Source organism: Hermetia illucens, chromosome 3 (genome assembly GCF_905115235.1).
Source record: "Hermetia illucens chromosome 3, iHerIll2.2.curated.20191125, whole genome shotgun sequence".
In the NCBI taxonomy this organism is placed as follows: domain Eukaryota; kingdom Metazoa; phylum Arthropoda; class Insecta; order Diptera; family Stratiomyidae; genus Hermetia; species Hermetia illucens.
This window is the reverse complement of record NC_051851.1, coordinates 88,458,271-88,477,617: the sequence shown is the minus strand read 5'-3', so window position 1 is coordinate 88,477,617 and position 19,347 is coordinate 88,458,271. Positions and strand designations below refer to the sequence as shown.

General features: G+C 41.7%; 1 protein-coding gene across 2 annotated transcripts in view; it reads right to left on the bottom strand.

The window, feature by feature from the left end:
* Nucleotides 1–2,336: 2,336 nt before the first annotated feature.
* Nucleotides 2,337–19,347, bottom strand: part of LOC119653262 (attractin-like protein 1) — a 39,091-nt gene continuing 22,080 nt past the window's right edge. Inside the window, exons 4-10 of one of the 2 annotated variants that reach the window (XR_005249666.1) lie at nucleotides 18,417–18,564; nucleotides 16,352–18,351; nucleotides 15,572–16,266; nucleotides 15,432–15,515; nucleotides 15,294–15,375; nucleotides 3,595–3,950; nucleotides 2,337–3,531 (exon numbers count right to left, since the gene is read on the bottom strand). Coding sequence is in view for 1 of the 2 variants with exons in the window: in XM_038057869.1 (XP_037913797.1) it covers nucleotides 3,793–3,950; nucleotides 15,294–15,375; nucleotides 15,432–15,515; nucleotides 15,572–16,266; nucleotides 16,352–18,351; nucleotides 18,417–18,564 (3,167 nt within the window). In the remaining variant the exon portion in view is untranslated. Of the gene's footprint in view, nucleotides 3,951–15,293; nucleotides 15,376–15,431; nucleotides 15,516–15,571; nucleotides 16,267–16,351; nucleotides 18,352–18,416; nucleotides 18,565–19,347 lie in introns of both variants that reach the window. The other variant, XM_038057869.1, reaches the window with a different exon arrangement.

The window sequence follows — 19,347 nt, the reverse complement described above, 5'->3', positions numbered from 1 at the left end:
CATATGTACTAGCAGGGATGCTCCCCATAGACATCTTGGCGAAGGAAAGTCGGCGACTCTACGACAAAACGTATGCAGCTGGAGAGTCTAGCGCATTTCGACGGCAGCTGGCACGGTGGGAATCTATCGAACGGTGGCAACAGCGATGGGACGAGTCCCAAACTGGTCGTTGGACATACCGCATCATTCCGGATATTCGGAGATGGTTTGAACGAAACCATGGGGAATTAAGCCACGAGTTAACACAATTCTTGAGTGGACATGGAGGTTATCGTGCCTATTTACATCGATTTGGTCACGACGAATCACCATGCTGCCCAAGATGTGGTAACGTGGCTGAGAATGCGGAGCATGTCATATTTGATTGCCCCAGGTTCACCGCGCACCGAACAAGAATGGAAGCGGTCGCAGATAGGCGTTTAACACCCGAAAACATTGTGGAGTTTATGCTGGAGTCAACGGATGCCTGGAACCAGGTTGTAAGGGAACTGCAAGCTATTCACCAACAGCTTAGGCAGGAAGAACTACGACGAAAACAAGGAAGGGAGAGAACCATAATGAGCCGCAGTTAAAAGCTGATCCAGCCCCGCGATGCAATACTTGATAGGAGTTCCGTGGGGAGAGTGGAATGAGAAGGAGGTGGTTTTAGTGAGTAGAAGTCTCACATAACTGCGTGGCAGGAGCCAGCAGTAGGTTTTGAACCTTTCCACCTTCCAACGCCGAAAAAAAAAAAAAAAAAAGACAGACAGACAGACAGACGGTAAACCGATTTTAATAAGGTTTTGTGTTTACACAAAACCTTAAAAAGATGATTTGGAGACTTTTACCACTATATACGGGCTTCACTGGCCAGTGGGATGGATTCGACCAAACGTTGGACATATTCGGCTGGAATTTTTCCTCCATTACTTAAAAAGACTTTTCATCAAGTAAGACTATACATTACGTTCTTGTAAAAAACCAAAACAAAATATACACCTCCTTTTACGCTCTTTCTGAACACTTGGGTATTTCGTACGACGGTGTCCAGATGTCAATTTTGCTCACTGTACCTGTATTGCGAGCTACTATTCTGAAACATACTTACATACATGTGCGCATTTCGCAAGTGGTAATTGTTTAATGTAGATAATGTGTGAGACGCGATGAGATGGAAACATTTGTATGTTTCAACCACAGACATTTGTTGAGAACAAGAACATATTTTTTGTCTGATACAACAGTTTGTCTTGAAAAATATTTACCTGAGGCAGACATTCGTCTGGCTGAGAGTACAGACATTTGTTTTCCTGCTGTCAAGATGCACGAAAACATAATTTCAAGTAACAACCACACCAGTTGTTAGTTCTGCTGCTCAATGCAACCAATTCATAAATTTATTTAGTTGAAGCCAATAAGTAAGCTAATTCGTAAACCATAGACTATTACTATGATCACGGTGATAACGATTGTATGATTACATGATAATCATGGTTGGTGATTATGATTACAATCGCGTAGTCAGGTAATCATGTCCACTTCCCGTTAGTAAACGACCAAAAGATTGACAGATAGAACAAAATGGCGCAAACGATCACGACGGACCAACCCCGATTGTGAACAGGACAAAGGCTAAAGATGAAAGATTACTAATTTGCTCAACTCTAGTTTGGAGGTGCTTTGGCTAAGCTTAGTGCCCCTGGTTATTTGATTCGTTTAATTGAGAGTTACTTCTCCGCGCCGCTTCAGGTTCCATTGTCCGAGATCCAGGGAGGAGAGAAGGTTGAACATCGATCTCAACGAAGACATCGGACCATACAACCTTGTAGAGGTAACGCTGAGGTTAAAGTTGAACTGGGTTGCAGTAAACGCCGCAACAGCCATAATCCAAAAGAATCTCCAAGAACGAGCGCACCGGACACATGGTCTTAAAGTGGTTGTGTAGACCAGAACCTCCCGCCACTAAGTGACACTTCACGGTGGTCCGGTGGGAAATAGGCGAAAGATTGGGGTGGTTTTAAAGGGTGCAAATCCTACAGACTGCTATAACCTGATGTAAGAAGGCCAACAACATAAAACGAAAACAGAGGGGGAGTAGTAACAGTGGGCAGGTGACACACTGATGAATTTACCCATTTTGCAACGCTTTGGAGAAGATACTGACATTTTTGGAATCTTTGTTTATAATAACTTCCCGTTGTATCACAACTCTAGGGAAAATTACTTTTCATATTATGTTGGAGAATTTACTTTGATCCCCAAATATTATCTCCTGTAGGTTTGCTGGCAAGCACTTAGCGGATAATCAGAGGAACAGTTTTCAATGAATGCAACATATTTCATTTGGACGTTTTATTTTATTATTTAGACAATGTATTTCTATATAAAAATAATAATTGGGGATATACACTAAATTAAAAATTATATTCTTTTTACAAACTAAGTCATAAATAAATACAAAATAAAAACGTACGGAAAATAAAAAGCATATTGTAATAATACGCAGCGTATGTATAATGTGTAATTAGACTAATGAAATAGTATGTTAAACTGAAACAAGTAAAATGTCTTTAGTTAAAATGCCATTATACGAGTTATATGTATTCACTCATCATGAAGATTAATTACGTTGTAGTCTCTCAATCTCTATGAAAATAACTTTATACTTTATATTCTTTATGCATTTAAGATAAAAATGTTTTATTTTGTTCTTCTCATTCTTATTTTTTCGTTTTTTCTTCAGTTTGTGTTATCACTTTCATACTTTACAAAAATGCATGTGGATTTTGAATACATTATTATAATATTACTACCACTGTACCTGTATGATTCGCATGTTTGTTGTTTTTGCACCAACTGTCTCTTCTTTGTTTCAAATAGCGTTATTAATTCTGCTTTACTTTTTATGTAAGAAAAATGCGTTTGCCATTACGTAGTGTTGCATTGTACACTTATAATTCCTCCCGCCCTGAACACACAGCACGAGTAGTTTCGCATCAAGCTCCATTTGATTTAGTCAGCTACTGACTCGCACTAGTCGACTTTCTTCCAAATACATCAATCCCTTCCGCCCCCACTCATTCTCTTTATAAAATGTATCACAATAGTAAACAATTTCAATGAAAGTGAAGATTTAAAATCATTCTGTTGTTCTCAAACATATCGAATCGTCTTACACGTCCTTTCTGCTCTGATGTTGTCCACACTTTATTGTTGCTTGGCTTTCAGACATCTTTGAACATAATTATATTTGCATTTATTTATAGTATGAGTATTTCTCTCTGCACCTTATCTATGAACAACAGCTTAAATTGCGACAGTTTCGATTAAATATAAAATTATGATTTTTTGCTTTAACTTTGCATTGCGTCTAAGGTCTATAGACAAAATCGATGGTGATCCGTATCAACTGCATTTACATAGTACGTTTATGACTGTTGCCCCGCCGGGAGGCGTTTGCGATACTATATAATCAAAATATATTCATTTCTCTAGGTTACTAAGAGTTACATAATTACGAACGTAAGTTAAAATGAGCTGCAGAGGAGAGAACTGTAAACGTGAATAGATTTTGCTTTAGAAGTTTAAAATACGAATCTCTAGCTGCTTCCATACGTTTTCTTGAATGTTTTCCCTTCATTAATGCAGCTTTCACAATACGATTTATTTCTGGTGTTGTTTCCGTCTCCCTTCAAGTTATCAGCTAAAATTTTGTTAAATTTTGCATTTTCGTAGATATTCGTAAAATATCCTTCATTTTCATAATCATATATATATCCTTGAATATCCCTTCACTTTTGAATATAGTCATCATCAATTATGTACACTATCTGGATGCTGACTTTGTTTTCGTTTCGATTTAGGCTCTTTCGCGTGTTCTATTGACGGTCGTCGTGGGTTTCCTAATGTGACTAATGCACTGGCCACAGCTAAACCAGCTGCCTGGCCAGGCGGAGCATGCTGAAGACCACCTGAAAAATTAGCTTCGTTATTATGGCTGTAATCTATAATTATAATATATGAAATTTGTATGTGTTCAAGTCAAATTGATTTCATAGGATCCTTATGTTATTTTTTGGGTATTTTCATTTGCTTTATCAGTAAGCATTTACACTAAGAATGTGAAGAAAGTAGAAAGTAGAATCACGTTTATTATCGTAATATGTAGGCCCCTTAACTGCGGCGAAGAGAGAGAAAAATACATATTGGGCAGATAGAAACTTTATCAATACTTCAGGGAACAAATTTTAACTACTAAGCCTAAGACCTTTGCAAGTTCCAGTAGGTCTTCCTTTCTACAAGAAACCCGATGGTCTGGTGTTACAAACTTCTCCATTTATTCAATGCGGTGTTGGCATTGTCATTTCATAGGGTTTCCGTGATGTCAATAAAAAAGTCAAACGGATAGATGGCAACAATATTTCGAGCAGATTTCAACAGAAGATTTGTTCATGCTCCACTTCCATAAGCATTGTCGACACTTGGAGCAATTCTACCTGTCAGCGCTACTGGTGCTCATAGGTGGCGGTGAGGAAGACGGGGCGGCAACCCTGTCGGCCAAACCAAAAAGGGTGGCCGAGGAGAACCTCCATAGTGGTGGCACCGGGAGACGCTGTGCTCACTTTGGTTTGTCGGCCGTGATGCAGTAGGCGAATGCTCCAAAGGCGTAATCAGGGCGATCAGACCCGAGTCTGCACGGGGACTCATCTGAAGTGGCAAATTGGTCACGAAACCTTACCAGGGGTATACTGGTACCATGGGAACCGGGATAGGCCCTGGACTCTCATATTTCGGGTGAACTCCCGTAGTATGCGAGTACAGCTCGATTGTTTGCGGTTGGCCCCCCTAGTGGGAGTTTCATGGTGGTTGTGGTTGTGCTCAAGCGAGAAGAGACCTTCGGGCCTCGGCGTGGTGTTGCTTTTCAACACGGGTGCCGTACTCCTTAGTTCGGTAGAGATTTAGGTAATTCTTGCATCCACCAGTATGAATGCTAAGCCATGCACTTGGTATAGGCTGGTACCGTTGTTGCTTGTCTCAGCGGGGCTCTGATTGTGGTCACAAAATCAATCCGTGTCTGAAGAGGACCGTAGGATTAAGTCTTCACGACAGGTACCTACGTAAAACACTCATGGGCTTAACTAACAGCGCTACTGAAGTTGAGAAAGCAATAAAACGAATGAAATCGGGGAAAGCAACAGGATCTGATGACATCGTATCTGGGCTCTGGAAAGCGAAGAACTGAAACCCAACAGTTTGGCTCAATGAATTCTCTAATCGGATTATTCAGGAAGGTAGAACACCATCTGACTGGTAAGCAAGCACCACAGTTCCAATATGGAAAGAGAAAGGCTAGAAGGATAGCATAGATAGCATAGCCAGGGTAAAAGTGTACAAGGGCATGAGAGAATTCGGTATCCCGACGAAACTTATAAGACTGACTAGGCTGACCCTGACCAATGTGCGAGGCTAGATAAAAGCAGCAGGATCACTTTCAAGACCATTCGACATCAACAACGGTCTACGACAAGGGGATGCTCTATTATGCGTCCTCTTTAACCTGGCTCTCGAGAAAGCGATCTGTGATGCTAAGGTAAATGCAAGACGTACGATCCTCTTTAAGTCCACCCAACTACTGGTCTATGCTGACGATATCGACATCATGGGAAGAACCACCCGAGACCTACAAACTGCCTTCATCCAGATCGAGCAGGCGATAATCGGCGCGAGATCTTGGGCTGCACATCAATGAAGGCAAGACAAAATTTATGGTGGCAACGTCAGCACCGAAAATCAACCAATCAACATCGAACCACACTGGTCAAACGGGAAGAATAAGGATAGGAGAATACAACTTTGAGACCGTTTATGATTTCTCCTATCTAGGGTCGAAAATCACAACCGATAACAGCTACGATGATGAAATCCGCGCACGGTGAGCCTATTTCAGCTTACAAAAACTGTTCCGCTCGAAACGTCTCACCATAGAGTCAAAGCTCTTACTGTACAAGACTATGATCTTGCCCGTCCTCATGTATTCCTCGGAGACTTGGGTTCTTAGCAAGAAGAATTCCGAACTCTTGGCCGCGTTGGAGAGAAGTATCCTTGGAAGAATTTTTGGCCCCCTACATGAGGATGGACAATTCCGTAGCCTACATAACGACGAAATCTATGAGCGATACCATGACCGTCCGGTTGTGGATAAAATCCGGCTCAATAGGTTGCGGTGGCCGGTCACTTAATCCGTATGGATGAGGATGACCCAGCCCGGAAAGTCTATAAGGGTAATATCTATGGTAGAAAAAGAAGACGAGGCAGACCCTGCCTAAGATGGAGTGATGGCGTAGGTTAGGATGCCAGGCAGCTTTTAGGGATATCGAATTGGTGGACCTCGGCGCAACACCGGGATGTCTGGAGTTCTTTATTAAGGCAGGCCTAGACCGGATACTGGTTGTTGCGCCGTTGATGATGATGATGATTCTCGATAATCGTATTCGTGATATCGTTCAAATAACCGTGAATCAAGCAGGGTTTTTCAAGAACCGGGGAAGTACTGAGGTAATACACGCTGCATGATTACTCATGAGGCATATTCGTGAGAAGCCTCGCTCTCTCTACATTCCATTTCTGGAGCTGGTGGTCTCTAGTTGAATTGCCCTACACGATCCGAAAAGTCGATGATAAGCGACCAAAAGACCTTCCAAAGCAAGGGTGGTTTCATACGCTGGATGAGGATTTGAAAGCCTCATCACTGCATCCAGATCAGGCCTTTGATAGAACAAAATGGCGCAACCGTCATGATGAGCCGAACCCGCTTGTGAACGGGACAAGGGCCAAAGACAATGAAGAAGAACTAACATCATTGATTTTTGAATAGACAAGCAATTTCTGATATATGCACCGATATTGAAAATAATGAAAACATATTAGATCATTTTCTTTTTATATATGGTTCCGCTTTTCTGAAATATGTTGCAATCTCCTTCATTGCTACCCGAGAGGCTTGTAGTTCTCCTCCACTGATCTGCGTCTCGTAACTCTAGGGCGGCCCGCTAGCCTAGCATCTTGGATTCATTACATAGCATAGCCAATAATAGGATTATTGGTTTTTTCAATGTGTGACGTATTCACTGCCACTTTCGACTATCAATCAATGCGTCCATGGTTATCTGTCTCTGCACCAACGGAGTTTTTCGATCTAAACTGTACCAGTCCACACTACCCTCATGACAGGACTCAGACCAGTGTCGACGAAGTTTTGAAGCTTTCGAGTTACAGTGGCGACCGCTTTCCCAGTTGAACTTGAGTCGAAGCTCTACAATCCTAGAAGCACCGGACGTAACAGTTTAGGGGCTGATGCATGCACCTCTCTTATTATGCGTCTGCAAAAGGGAACTCTACTGCTAACCGCAATGTATTCAAACCCAAACCTCTTACCATTATCGTTACGATTAGCAAGACCGTTTTTCCTCATTACATGTTCAACCAACATGCCTGCCCATCCTATCATTTAGATCACTCATCACCATTGCAATATCACTGCACTTCAAGCTTTTCAGACTACAGTAGTACAATGCTGAATGAGGGAGATGAATGGTCTCCAGAATCCATTTGACCACACCCCCAGAATGTTCAGCCTGTATACTGTAAATCTTCCTTTAGTTGGAGAATGTGGGCATTTTGGGGATCTTTGATACCATTGTCGAGAAGCGTACGGACATTTCAAAAACCAACTCGTGTCTTTGTACAATAATCGAAAGCCGTAGCCGATTAACCTGTCCTCAACCGAGGCATGTATGAGGTGTTTCATTCAAAAGCGCATATATTTTCATCCGTTTTAGTTTCCTTTTGCAGGGGATACATTGATTGAATCCTTCCAATTCAAAGGAGGTCACTGTATTAGTGGATAGTGGATTAGTGGAAGTTGCATTATGTAACACGTTTATTCAGACTGTAATGACTCTTTCCTCCTCTTTCTGAAACGAGCTTCCAGACCTTCTTTGCCATTAAAATATTGATAAATAAGCAGGTCAAGGAGAATCTCTTCTCTGATCCATACAAAAGTGAGCGAACTTCAAAAAAAACATAATGAAATGTAGTTGTTGCCCTATGCAAAAATTTAATCTATTTGTAAAACACCTGCCAGTCATAGGATATGCATTAGCTGACTGTACAACTCCAATCCAAAAGCTTGATCATTTCCCAATACAACAAGTAAGTCTCGCCGAACTGAAGATTGAAATCAAACTGACGATACCCCTGTATAATTATTTACCTTGATGTGGTAGGGGGGGTTTTCAGGAGGTATCGTTTGGGACACCCCGAAATATCCCAAAACCAAGCGATAATTGAAAAACCTCATTCCAAGTAAATTGTGGCGTGAACGAAGCCGCTAAGATGCCAACAATTTCCCAGAGGGAACCACAGATCGAAAATTTTTTAAAAGAGACATGAGAGGGAAGCTAATATCTTCCCTTTGCATTATCAGTAGCATGGAAAACCTTGTGAGACAGCACTCAATCACTTGGTATCAACGATTAAGAGGGCAACAGATAACTGAGGGACAACCACTGACAGCCACCTAGGAACCACGATATAGAAGGCACTATATGTAAACGTCTACCCATGTTGCGAACAGACAGGGTGATTGAAGAACATCGGTGTAGTAATGCAATGAATGTCCACAGAGGGAATCATATCACTTCTAATGTGGGCATTTGTACTGGACGGACTATAGTCTCACTGAACGGAGCGGCGTTTCATACCCAAGAGTACCCTAATGACATTAGCATATTCATATCAGGAAAATTCTTGCAAACGATCTCAAAGCCCGGAGAACAGTCTAAGTGTAATCGTTCGGTGGTTCTATCGATTTACTTATTCGAAACAATTTGACTATGTGAAATAATTAGACGGTTTTTGCTTTTTCGTTAGTGTTATTTATTTTATTCGCATATACCGATACTTCGGGAACCGCTTGCTCCCTTCATTAGTGCTACACGACGTGGTTCCCGAAATATCGGAATATGCGAATAAAATAAATAACATTAGTGATCAAGAAAAATCCGTCTAATTATTTCAAATAGTACAACAAGCTGTAAGTCTAGTAGGAAAGTGTAGCGGATGCGAGAATCTAATAATAAATCCAAACAATACAAATTCTTGGCGTAGCCTGAAACAGAAAGCTGAATAAACTCAAACTACTATTATTATTGGTGTATGGTTTTTAAAAGAGCTTTTCGTTAAATAACAAATGTATTTTTAGTCTTCATATTATATGCAAGAAGACTCAATACAGGACGAGCAAATCAAATGGCTAAGGGGCACACGAGGTGGCTCACTGGCCCGTGACTCATGTAGTTAAGCTATTGGTATTTCGGTGTGCCGATGACGCTTAGATGTTTTTTTATGTGTGTTTCTCCATTATATGTGACAAACCATAAACAGCTTTGCAATGCCATATGCTCGCAACCACATGGCCGCCCACTAATGAATTGCATTACATACATGGCACTAACAGTTGGCCTTATGCGTAGATTTACCGTAGACGGTCAAACTACGTAATGATTTTTCTCCATCAGAAGATTTGGAATAATGCGCTGGGAATTGAGTCTCCTGTGTACGATTTGGTACAAAATATGGAGGTTACCAATTATCGGTAGTGCAAAATGAAGAAAATTTTTTTGGGCGAAAAAAAAAACTCACTCATTTAAAATACGGGTTTTTTAACAAAAACTTAAACACAGTACTCAAAATTTTATCGCATATCGCAGCAATAATTGTACGACAACACTGAAACAAGGAGTCAACAAATCAAACAATCAGATCCATTGGAGGTCTCGCCCACTCTTTCTGAATGGCGCTGTATAGGTCAGTTGTTTTTGTAAAATGACATTTCCTGGTCTTTTTGCCAAAGATTTCCCAGAGATGCTTGATAGAATTCATGTGAGGGGTCTGTGCAGGCCATTGAAGGACGTTAACATGGTTGTCGGACAGCCAACTCTTCGTCATTCCAGCTTTGGATTAGTGCCGTTCATGAAAATTCAATCGTTGGCCAATTCATCCAGAAAATGAGGCAGCATAAATCCCAAAAATAACAATGGGCCAACTGTATCACGAGAAAAACAAGACCGTACCATCCTGGATCCACTTCCATGTTTTACTGTCGGCACTTGATATTTGACGTAAACATGTTTTCCAAAAGAAAGTCGAACATAATTGACCCCATCTGTTCAAAACAATATAAATTTTGACTAGCCGATCTATAAGATAAGGCGGTCCAGCCTCTGAAAATCTATTCAGCGTGGTCTTTCGCAAATAATAACGTTGCTTGGCAGCTTTTTTCCAATATTAATGACTTTCTTGTGGGTTGAAGAACAATCCGTTTTGCACGCTCAGACATACAACAATATAGTGTCAACATAAATAAGACATAAAAAAACAATTTCCATTGTTCACCACAAAATATTTCTTGTCGTGATTTCTAATTGCCCCGAGCGGGATCTTTTCGCACAAAACAGACAAGTAGACGATCCTGGGCCTCAGTTGATTTCTTCGGACCCCTACAACCCTTCTTTTTTGCAACGGAGTTTGTGTTATGGAATCGAACTGAGGGACTATGAATTCCTTAAAAACTACTAGTCTAGAGAGTTTAGAGCTTAACGATAAGGGGCTTCTATTGGATCAGGGCCTTGAAGTGTGTTAGAGCACTTCATTCAAGACGTTATGCAATGTGGTCAGCATTGCGCTCGACCGAGATTATTACCCTGATTTGACCCAGGGGCTCATTCACAGCTGAGTCGACTGGTATCCGTCGTCAAATCACGATACAAATTCCACTGCCACCAGTGAGATCTGAACCGCGACCTTCCGTACGGCAGCCTTGTGCTCTAACCACTCAGCTATCCGGACACTAATAAGATAGAGATTAATCTGTTTTTTCTCCCTTTATTTAAAAAATTTTTTTTACAAAGCACATTATGTTTTAGAAAAATTATCACTATCAACGGAGCAACAATCGGTACCCAATTCAATATTCATAAAAGTTATTTGATTTCGTAATCTACGTCATCGTTCCATCTGAGACCCTGCCTCTTCTTTATCTACCATAGATATTGCCCTTATAGACTTTCGGGGCACACCCTTCCTCACCGATACGGATCAGATGACCCGCCCACAACAACCTGTTGAACTGGATTTTATTCACAACCAAACAGACGGTTGTGATATCGCTCATAGATTTCGTTGTTATATAGGCTACGGAATCGTCCACCGTCGCAGGGTGCCAAAAATTCTTCTTTCGAACGAGGCCAAGAGTTTGCAATTTTTCTTGCTAAGAACCCAGGTCTCCGAGGAATTCATAAGGATATTAAAAAACGGACACGGATTTCATAGTTGCAGCTGTTATCAGTGATCTTCGACCCTAGATCGGAGAAATTATCCTTGGTCGAATGGCCTGTCACATTGGTCAGGGTGGTCATGAATAACACGGACTGTCTCTTCCATGGTTGGTGGTGATAGTATTTGACCGTTGTTTTCAATTGGCGGGACAACCACTATCCGATATTCTGGTTTTGGAACAGTTCATCAAAATACTCATCCCATTGCTCCAATATGCAATATAAGGGTTCATCCTGCTGACTTGTTAGTAAAACTAGCATGCCTGGTGCGGTTCCTTCCTGTACTTTTACAATTCGCAGACCTGTTAGTTACCCCAGACTTTCTTTTTCTGTCTGTGAAGTCGCTTTTGCATTCGACGAGGTTCGTAATAAGATTCCGCGCGTCCCTGCGTTCGTTGAGAATGCAATATTACTCGGTATGCAGCATTCTTGTGTTCCATTGCGAGCTTACATTTATCGTCGAACCGGCCGTCCTGACTTTGTTTTTGGCGACTGGGGCCAAGTACTTTGTATCAGTGATAACGTTCTTCAGGGGATTGTGAAGATCATTCGTCGATACTTCATCTTCAGAACGCGGTTATTTCGGCATCCATTGCCCTCTTATGTGTGTAATGGAGGGGTGTGTTTTGGATGGCTTCAGTGTTCACTCCCACCTGATTGTCAGAGGGGATTCTAGGTGGTGTTGTTATTCGAACTTGGAGCACCATGTCAGCGATATAGTGATCCGAATTTATATTGGCCTCCCCTATATGCTCATTAGGGCTGAGAAGTGGCAGCGTTCAATCAACATGTGATTCCGATTCCTATCCAGCGAATCCCTTGCAACGCTGTTACATCAGCCTTATATTGGGACAGGGTATCGGCTAGCTGTTGGGCAATACACAGTCTGTACAGGGAGCGCAAGTTCCATGAGAAAATGGGCAAATCCTTAGTCCATTATCTTTGCCGAGTTCATCGCTGTATAATCTATCCAATCCGTGTCTTCTTTTGTGGCTTTGTAACAGGTTGTTTTTCGCATATGGTTTGTTCCGTTTTATTATAAATTATAATCGTGTGTGCTTCACTACTTACGTAGTTCATGAGATAAAAAATTTATTATGTTTCTAGATATTGACAAAAGGGAATTCTTTTCGGAGGCTCCAAACAGATATAACCCCGTAAGACTTGTTTCGAAGTAATTGTCATTAGTCCAGAAACATCGCCCTGTAAGTTAGTGTTTAAGGATATTCTCACACGCTTATTGTAAAAGGCGACTAAAAGGGATAGAAATCTGTGGGCTAGCAACTTGTAAATTTTTCGGGTGCTACGCAGGTCATCGGCCGATTATCAAGTACCTGAGGATGATGATTGTTGTAAAGCTCAATTCCAAAAGAAATTTGGACAGTGGCTGTGAAAGACACGTGAGCTTAAAATGCCATTGCGAATTGGGACGAATGCGATGCTCTAGTACTTCAGTATCCAGATATGTAGGATGCGATAGTGAGGTTCAGCCAGATAACATATATAATGAACATTGTGTTGAAAATTATTTGAAGCCGTGAAAACGATATAAGTCTGTTCGATATCCTTATCTTCTCATTCGAACCGCAACTCAGCCATTCCTGTTAGTCTTCGTTTCTAAAGAACAGCACGGAAAGTTTGCTAAAATCCGCAGAAAACGATTTGATATTGTCTTTGTCTTTCTCTCCAAGCGTTTCAGTAGTTCAGTAGCATGTATAAATTCAAACCCACTTTGTGGTCGGTGTTCGGTCATGAAAATTGTGCCGACTTTTTCTATAATTGATCGATCAATTCGGGATGTTTCTTCCGAATCAAAATGGCTAAAACCGAAAAAGGCAAAACAACGCGCGATTAACGACCATGACGCGCAAGAAAGATTGATGAAGACCTTTATCCCGACCACAAAGCAGATTTCAATTGTTGAATTTTTTCGATTGAATTTACACATGCAATTAACTATTGAAGCTATTCTTCTTCTTTTTCTTCAGTTTTTGTCCCGTTCACAAGCGGGGTAGGCTCGTCGTGATCGGTTTCGCCATTTGGCTCTCTCGAATGCCTGATCTGGGTGCAATTTCGAGGCTTTTAAATCCTCATCCAGTGTATCAAGTCACCGTTGTTTCGACCTGCCTCTTGGTCGTTTACCATCGATGTTTAAACCAATCTTGGCAAATGAATTCTCCTTAGCACGAATTGCGTGACCATACCATCGAAGACGCCTCTCTCGCAATTTTTCCACAATCGATACAACCCCATAACGATCGCGGATATCCTCATTTTGGATGTGATCAAAACGTGTCACGCCACGAGCTCAACGCAACATCTTCATCTCCATTACCGCAAGACGTCGTTCATTGTCTTTTATAGTCGGCCAACACTCAGAACCATCGAGGAGACGTTCGTTGATATATCGATCACAAAGAACACCAGATGTGAAACGCCACTTCATCCAGGTTGCGTTAATGCGTGAAGCAATTTCATAACGCAGTTCTCCATTGGCTGATAGCGTTGACCCGAGGTATTTAAATCACTCAGTTCTGGGCAGATCGCTGCAGCTGACAGTGATTATGCCTGTTTCATGGGGATCTGTCGTCAAAAATTCAGTTTTGTTTAGATTCAATCTGAAACCGTGTTGCATGAGGCGATCATTCCATTTTCGGCAAGTTGCTCGGTATCACTTTTGCTATCAGATGCTAGGGAAACATCATCTGCATAAAGCAGTGTATAGGACGCTGAGCGTTCGATATCCCGCCATACTTCGAACTTTACTTTTCGGATCGTGGTAGAGCAATTGAACCCAGCACACGAGTTCTTCTGGCACTAAGTGTTGTCGTAAAGTATACCAGATGAGTTTGTGTGGCACACGGTCAAACGCTTTCTCTAGATCCAGAGGCAATGTAAAGAGCGCGATGCTTCTCAGGGTGTTTCTCCATGAGTAACCGCGCAGCGTGTATTGCGTCAGTAGTTCCGCAGTTTTTGACAAATCCGGCTTGATTCACGGTTATTTCAACGATTTTTGCGAATACGGTTGTCAAGAATGCGTCCAAAAATCTTCATGGTATGGGAAAGTAACCGGATCGGAAGGTAATTTGAACATTCTGCTGGACTTCCTTTATTTGTCCATATTGGAATAGTGGTACTTTCTTGCCAGTCAGATGGTGTTCTTCCTTCCTGAATAACTCAATTAAAGCATTCACTGAGCCAACAGTTAATTGCTGGACACTTGGAGAAAAGGCAAAATGATTGTGGGAGAAGTAAATCTGAAGCTGACAAATTCGAAATTGACGAAAAAAAAGTGGAGGTGCTTGCCTGGAATATTGTGGTATATTCACCGTACAACTCCTGACATTGCACCGTTGAACTATGATTTACTCCGGTCTCTTCAAAACTTCTTCTCAGGAAAAAAATTGAATTTGACATATAGTAATATATAATAGATAGTAATATACTTCTCAGAGCCAGAAGTGAGTTCTATGGTGAGAGAATCACGACTTTGCCAACATGATGGTGACAGGTCTTCAACTACAATATTCTGACGGAAGTAATGAAAAAATTAAGTTGAATTTAACTAAAAAATTTCCCAAAACTTATATTTATGCAGGTTCCATTTCGAATGAATATATCTATAGTTCTGCCCTTTTAAAACAATCACCTTAAGTTCGTATAGCACTAGTGTCTTACTTCCGCAACGACTTAAGACTCTGTGCAATTGAGAAACAGTATATCACCAGGTAAACACCCCCAAGTTACCAACAACGAAAAACGGAACCCCTTTCGAAGTAGTTAACACCAAAAAATAAACCACCAGCGAAAACGAATTTATACTATAGAATTGACTCCAGTTTGAGCTTTCAAAACATAAATCCAATGATTTACGATGGTTACTGAGAGTTGCTAGCAATAATTTTATAATTTACTTACCTGTTGGTAACCGGACTAGAAGTGATAGAACTGCAGCTCTGTTCCCACTGCATGGTTCTAGCGCAATAGGACTGGGTGAATCCTACAACGGAAAATCAAACGGTGCATAATTAAATTCGATAAAAATGTTAATTTTACCTTTTTGCGCTTTTTCGTTGATGTAACACTTTCGATAGTTTGCATGATTTCAAGATTTTCTCTATTTTCGATTTCTACCAGAACCTATTAGGGAAATTTAATATTACGTCATCTTCTAGAAAGAGATTTCTTAATTTTACCTGAGAAAATGGCCGGGACGCCATTTGTTCCATCTCAACGAACAATCGTTGTCGCCGACGGAACATGTCATATTTTTGTTTAATTTTCCATAAAATAGCCGCCATTAAAAGCAGCAAGAGGAAGCACGATGAGAACGTTATGAAAAACTGTTGCAAATTCAGTTTCGGATACTGTGAGAATGCTATCTGTATCCACAACGGCGGTTGAAAGTCATACACATACACATAAAACGTGGTCAGCGTGATATTATCTTCAACACCGAATTGGTATTCGGTCTTTGGGAAGCGATGACGGAACGTGGAGCAATTCACGCCACTGAAGGTGACTTTTTCTGCACCACCAGCTGTACGCACTGTAATATTCATTTTGGCCGCTACGCTACAAGTAATCGTGAAATCGGCATCAATGTCTGCCTTGGCTGGTGAATTCCGAAAATTGATTTGAGTGTAATGTCTGTCTTCCTTTTTCGATAGGTTGAATGTGAACTGATAGTCAATAGTGAGATCATAGTAGCAGGACCCTTTGGTTGGATCACCGTGATAGTGGTTCTGCGTATCGCATTTCTCGCAATGGTCGCCGACTAACCCTTTTGTGTGGCAGAAACATTTTCCCGTCTCCATATGGCAGTTGGTTGCTTGTCCATTGCATTCACACTTTTGGCATGTACCGCCGTTTATTGGATTCCCCCAGTAGCCTGCAATCAGAAATACATAGTGATATACGTGGAAACGCCGAAACACTTTTAGTATTTATATAAAATAGGCACATAGCATACATACCTGGTCGACACTTCTCACAGTTCGCGCCTTCAGTCAAATTCGAGCAAGGTTGCTCACATTTTTTTCCATCTACACAGTAACTATGCCCGTTACATTGGCAGCTGGGACAATGCGTGAAATGCCACCTCCTTGCCAAACACTCCATTTCTTCATGAGGTCCACTATCACCTCCCGGCAGGCACTTACCGAGACCCGTTTCCGACCCATCATCACACCAGCCGCATGCCGGATCATCTCTACATTGGCTACACGTTTTATAAAAACCACATTGCGACCCAGAGACAGCGGGTCGACATTTCAGATTATGTGTCGTCCACTCACGACATTGACCATAAGGAAAACTGACAGTATATGCATTGCGATCGACACAGCGTTGTTCATTTTGGCACCAAATACATTCATCCTCGGTACAGTTGGTACATGTTGTGAGTGTGGCACAGGGAGGTGGGCATTGGATCGGAATTTCCGCTGGATCATTTGTTCGATTTCCCGAAGGACGACATCTATTTGCTTCATGTTCCCAGTGACAGCTAGGGTTTGCCGAGCATGCGTGGCAGCAATGCAGTTGTTCACAGACGCTACTGCCTTCGTCAGGGCACTGATCCAACGAAGATATGGGTATTTGTCCATCTAAAGTCACTTCACGGCATTTGTCTTTCGAGCATGTGCCATTTCCACAATAGACGCATCCAAATGTTGTTGAAGTGCATGACTGACAGTTGGTCAATTGGGCACACCTCTGGACGTCCTGTAGGTGTTCTGCTGTGTTGATCTGCCGACTCTTCGGCGGGCAAATGGTGAAATATTCCTGGTCCCGCGCAAGCAGTAGACTTCTGTTTTCCTTTGATAATGGCACACACAACATTTTTTGATTATCCCATATGCATTTCACCCCAGGTCTTGCATGTAAACATTTTTCCTCCTTTGTGAAGTAGCTACAATTCCCCGGAGTGTACTTCAGCATGTCAGAAAGAAGTTGTCCGTCAAATCCACCGTAAATATAAAGGGATTCGTCGAACGTCACTGCAGTATGCCCAAATCTAGCCAGATCAGCTGCTAATTCATTTGGCATATTTTGTGTATGCCATGAGTCGCACAGAACATCATAGACTATCAAATCCTTGCTATAACACTTTGCCCCGTAACTATGGGATGTGTCGTTGTGGGTATTTCCACCGAACACAACCATTAATCCGGGAGTAATGAAGTTTGCAGTGTGCAGAAAGCGAGCACTGGGAGCTGATGATAATAACGACCACGTCCTAGTTGACGGCTCATATGCGTACAGTTTGTTGTTGAGCACTTGGTTACTTTCACTTTCCGACACAATTCCACCATAAACGTAAATCTTCTCTGTGAAAGGATCATAAGCTGTGCTGTGCCCGTATCCTCCTTTAACCACGTATCCATTCGTCTCGACGATTTTCCACTCACGTGTCACAAAATTATATTCTTGAACAGTATTTAAATACCCGAACTGAGGGGAATGTCCAAATATTACAACCATATACTGATAACTACTCTTATCACTAAGCCGAGGAACAAGCGTTGCCGAATGCCCAGCCGTTTTCAATGGGCCACACATCGAAAATAAAGTTGCGTTGCAAGGATCTGACTTCACGGTTATATTTTCCCAAGTTCTTGCACTTATATCAAACGCCCATAGCTCGCCACAAATGCCCTTTTTATTCACCACGCCGCCGTACATGAAAATCTTATCACCATACAGTACGGTCGAGGCACCGTATCTCAACTCAGGTGCATTAACATTCACTGGATGCACTGTTTCCCACACATTTCCGTTAAAATCATACATAAACACCAATTCACCGCGGTCATAGGTTTCGCCACCAATAATGTAAAGAGTGTCTCGCCATACGGCTGCTCCATGTGATGCACTTCCTGGTGGTGAAATGAATTCAGTCGTAATGGTTGACCACACGCCTAGCGCTGCTATCTGAGTACAATCAATTCCTGCATAGCCCGACTTGCACTTACACCTAAAAGCATGGAATATATGTAGTGTTACTGAGAATGAATCACTGGCTTCCGTATTTCAACTTACCGATGTGCTTCTTTGTCACACTCGCCTTGGCCCAGGCTGTGGGAACAGTTGTTTGGGCATATTGGAACATTGCATGCTTCCCCAATGAATGGTGCGTCGCATGTACATTCGCCTTCGACACATATACCGCGTCCAGAACATTCAAGTGCTGCAAGAAATAAAAATTATTTTTTTAGACTATAAGTGCTATAAACTATTAACAAGAATTCAAATGCAGCTGATATAACATTTTGGAAAAGTAAAGAATTTCGACACAAAGGTTCACAGGAGCAGGTAGAAACATCACAAATAAATAAGTTTACTGGCTCCAAGAGAACTATTTTATGGAAAAGGCATTGGTCTTCAGTGTTCCTCTTGAGTTCACTACCAATATTTTCAAAAAATAGAAATTCGACCAGTGAAATACTCGATACTAAAAGTTTACGGCACGATGATTGAGTAGATTGAACGTCGGGCTCTCGACCTCGTAACACCAGGTTCGAATTTCGGGTCCGTCATGGATATTCGCATTCGTCTTTGCGTCGTTCTGTTGCTATGGGCTTACCATCTACACAGTATTAAGTATGTTGATAATGAAACTGATGCACAGCCTCATTGGAAACTGGAACCGTGTGGATGCCCTATCCTCCACAAAGGAGTGGACCGGAGGCTTACAAAAGCTTAACGAGTTGAAACTGATTTATATTTTTTGCATCGAAGCAGTTAAGGCCAGAAATAGAAAAGACGACATCCGAAAAGGAATTCGCTTTGGGGGTGTTCATGGATATCGAAGAAGCTTTCTAATCTGCCTCGTTCGCAACCGCAACCGCATCTATCCGCTAATTGGTTGAATTCTTCTCCTTAGGATGGGGAGAGTCGTTGTCGAAAAGAAGTCGGTTCATTCGGCAATGTTATGATACCTTGCTACAAACGCTACAATGAATCTCTAGGC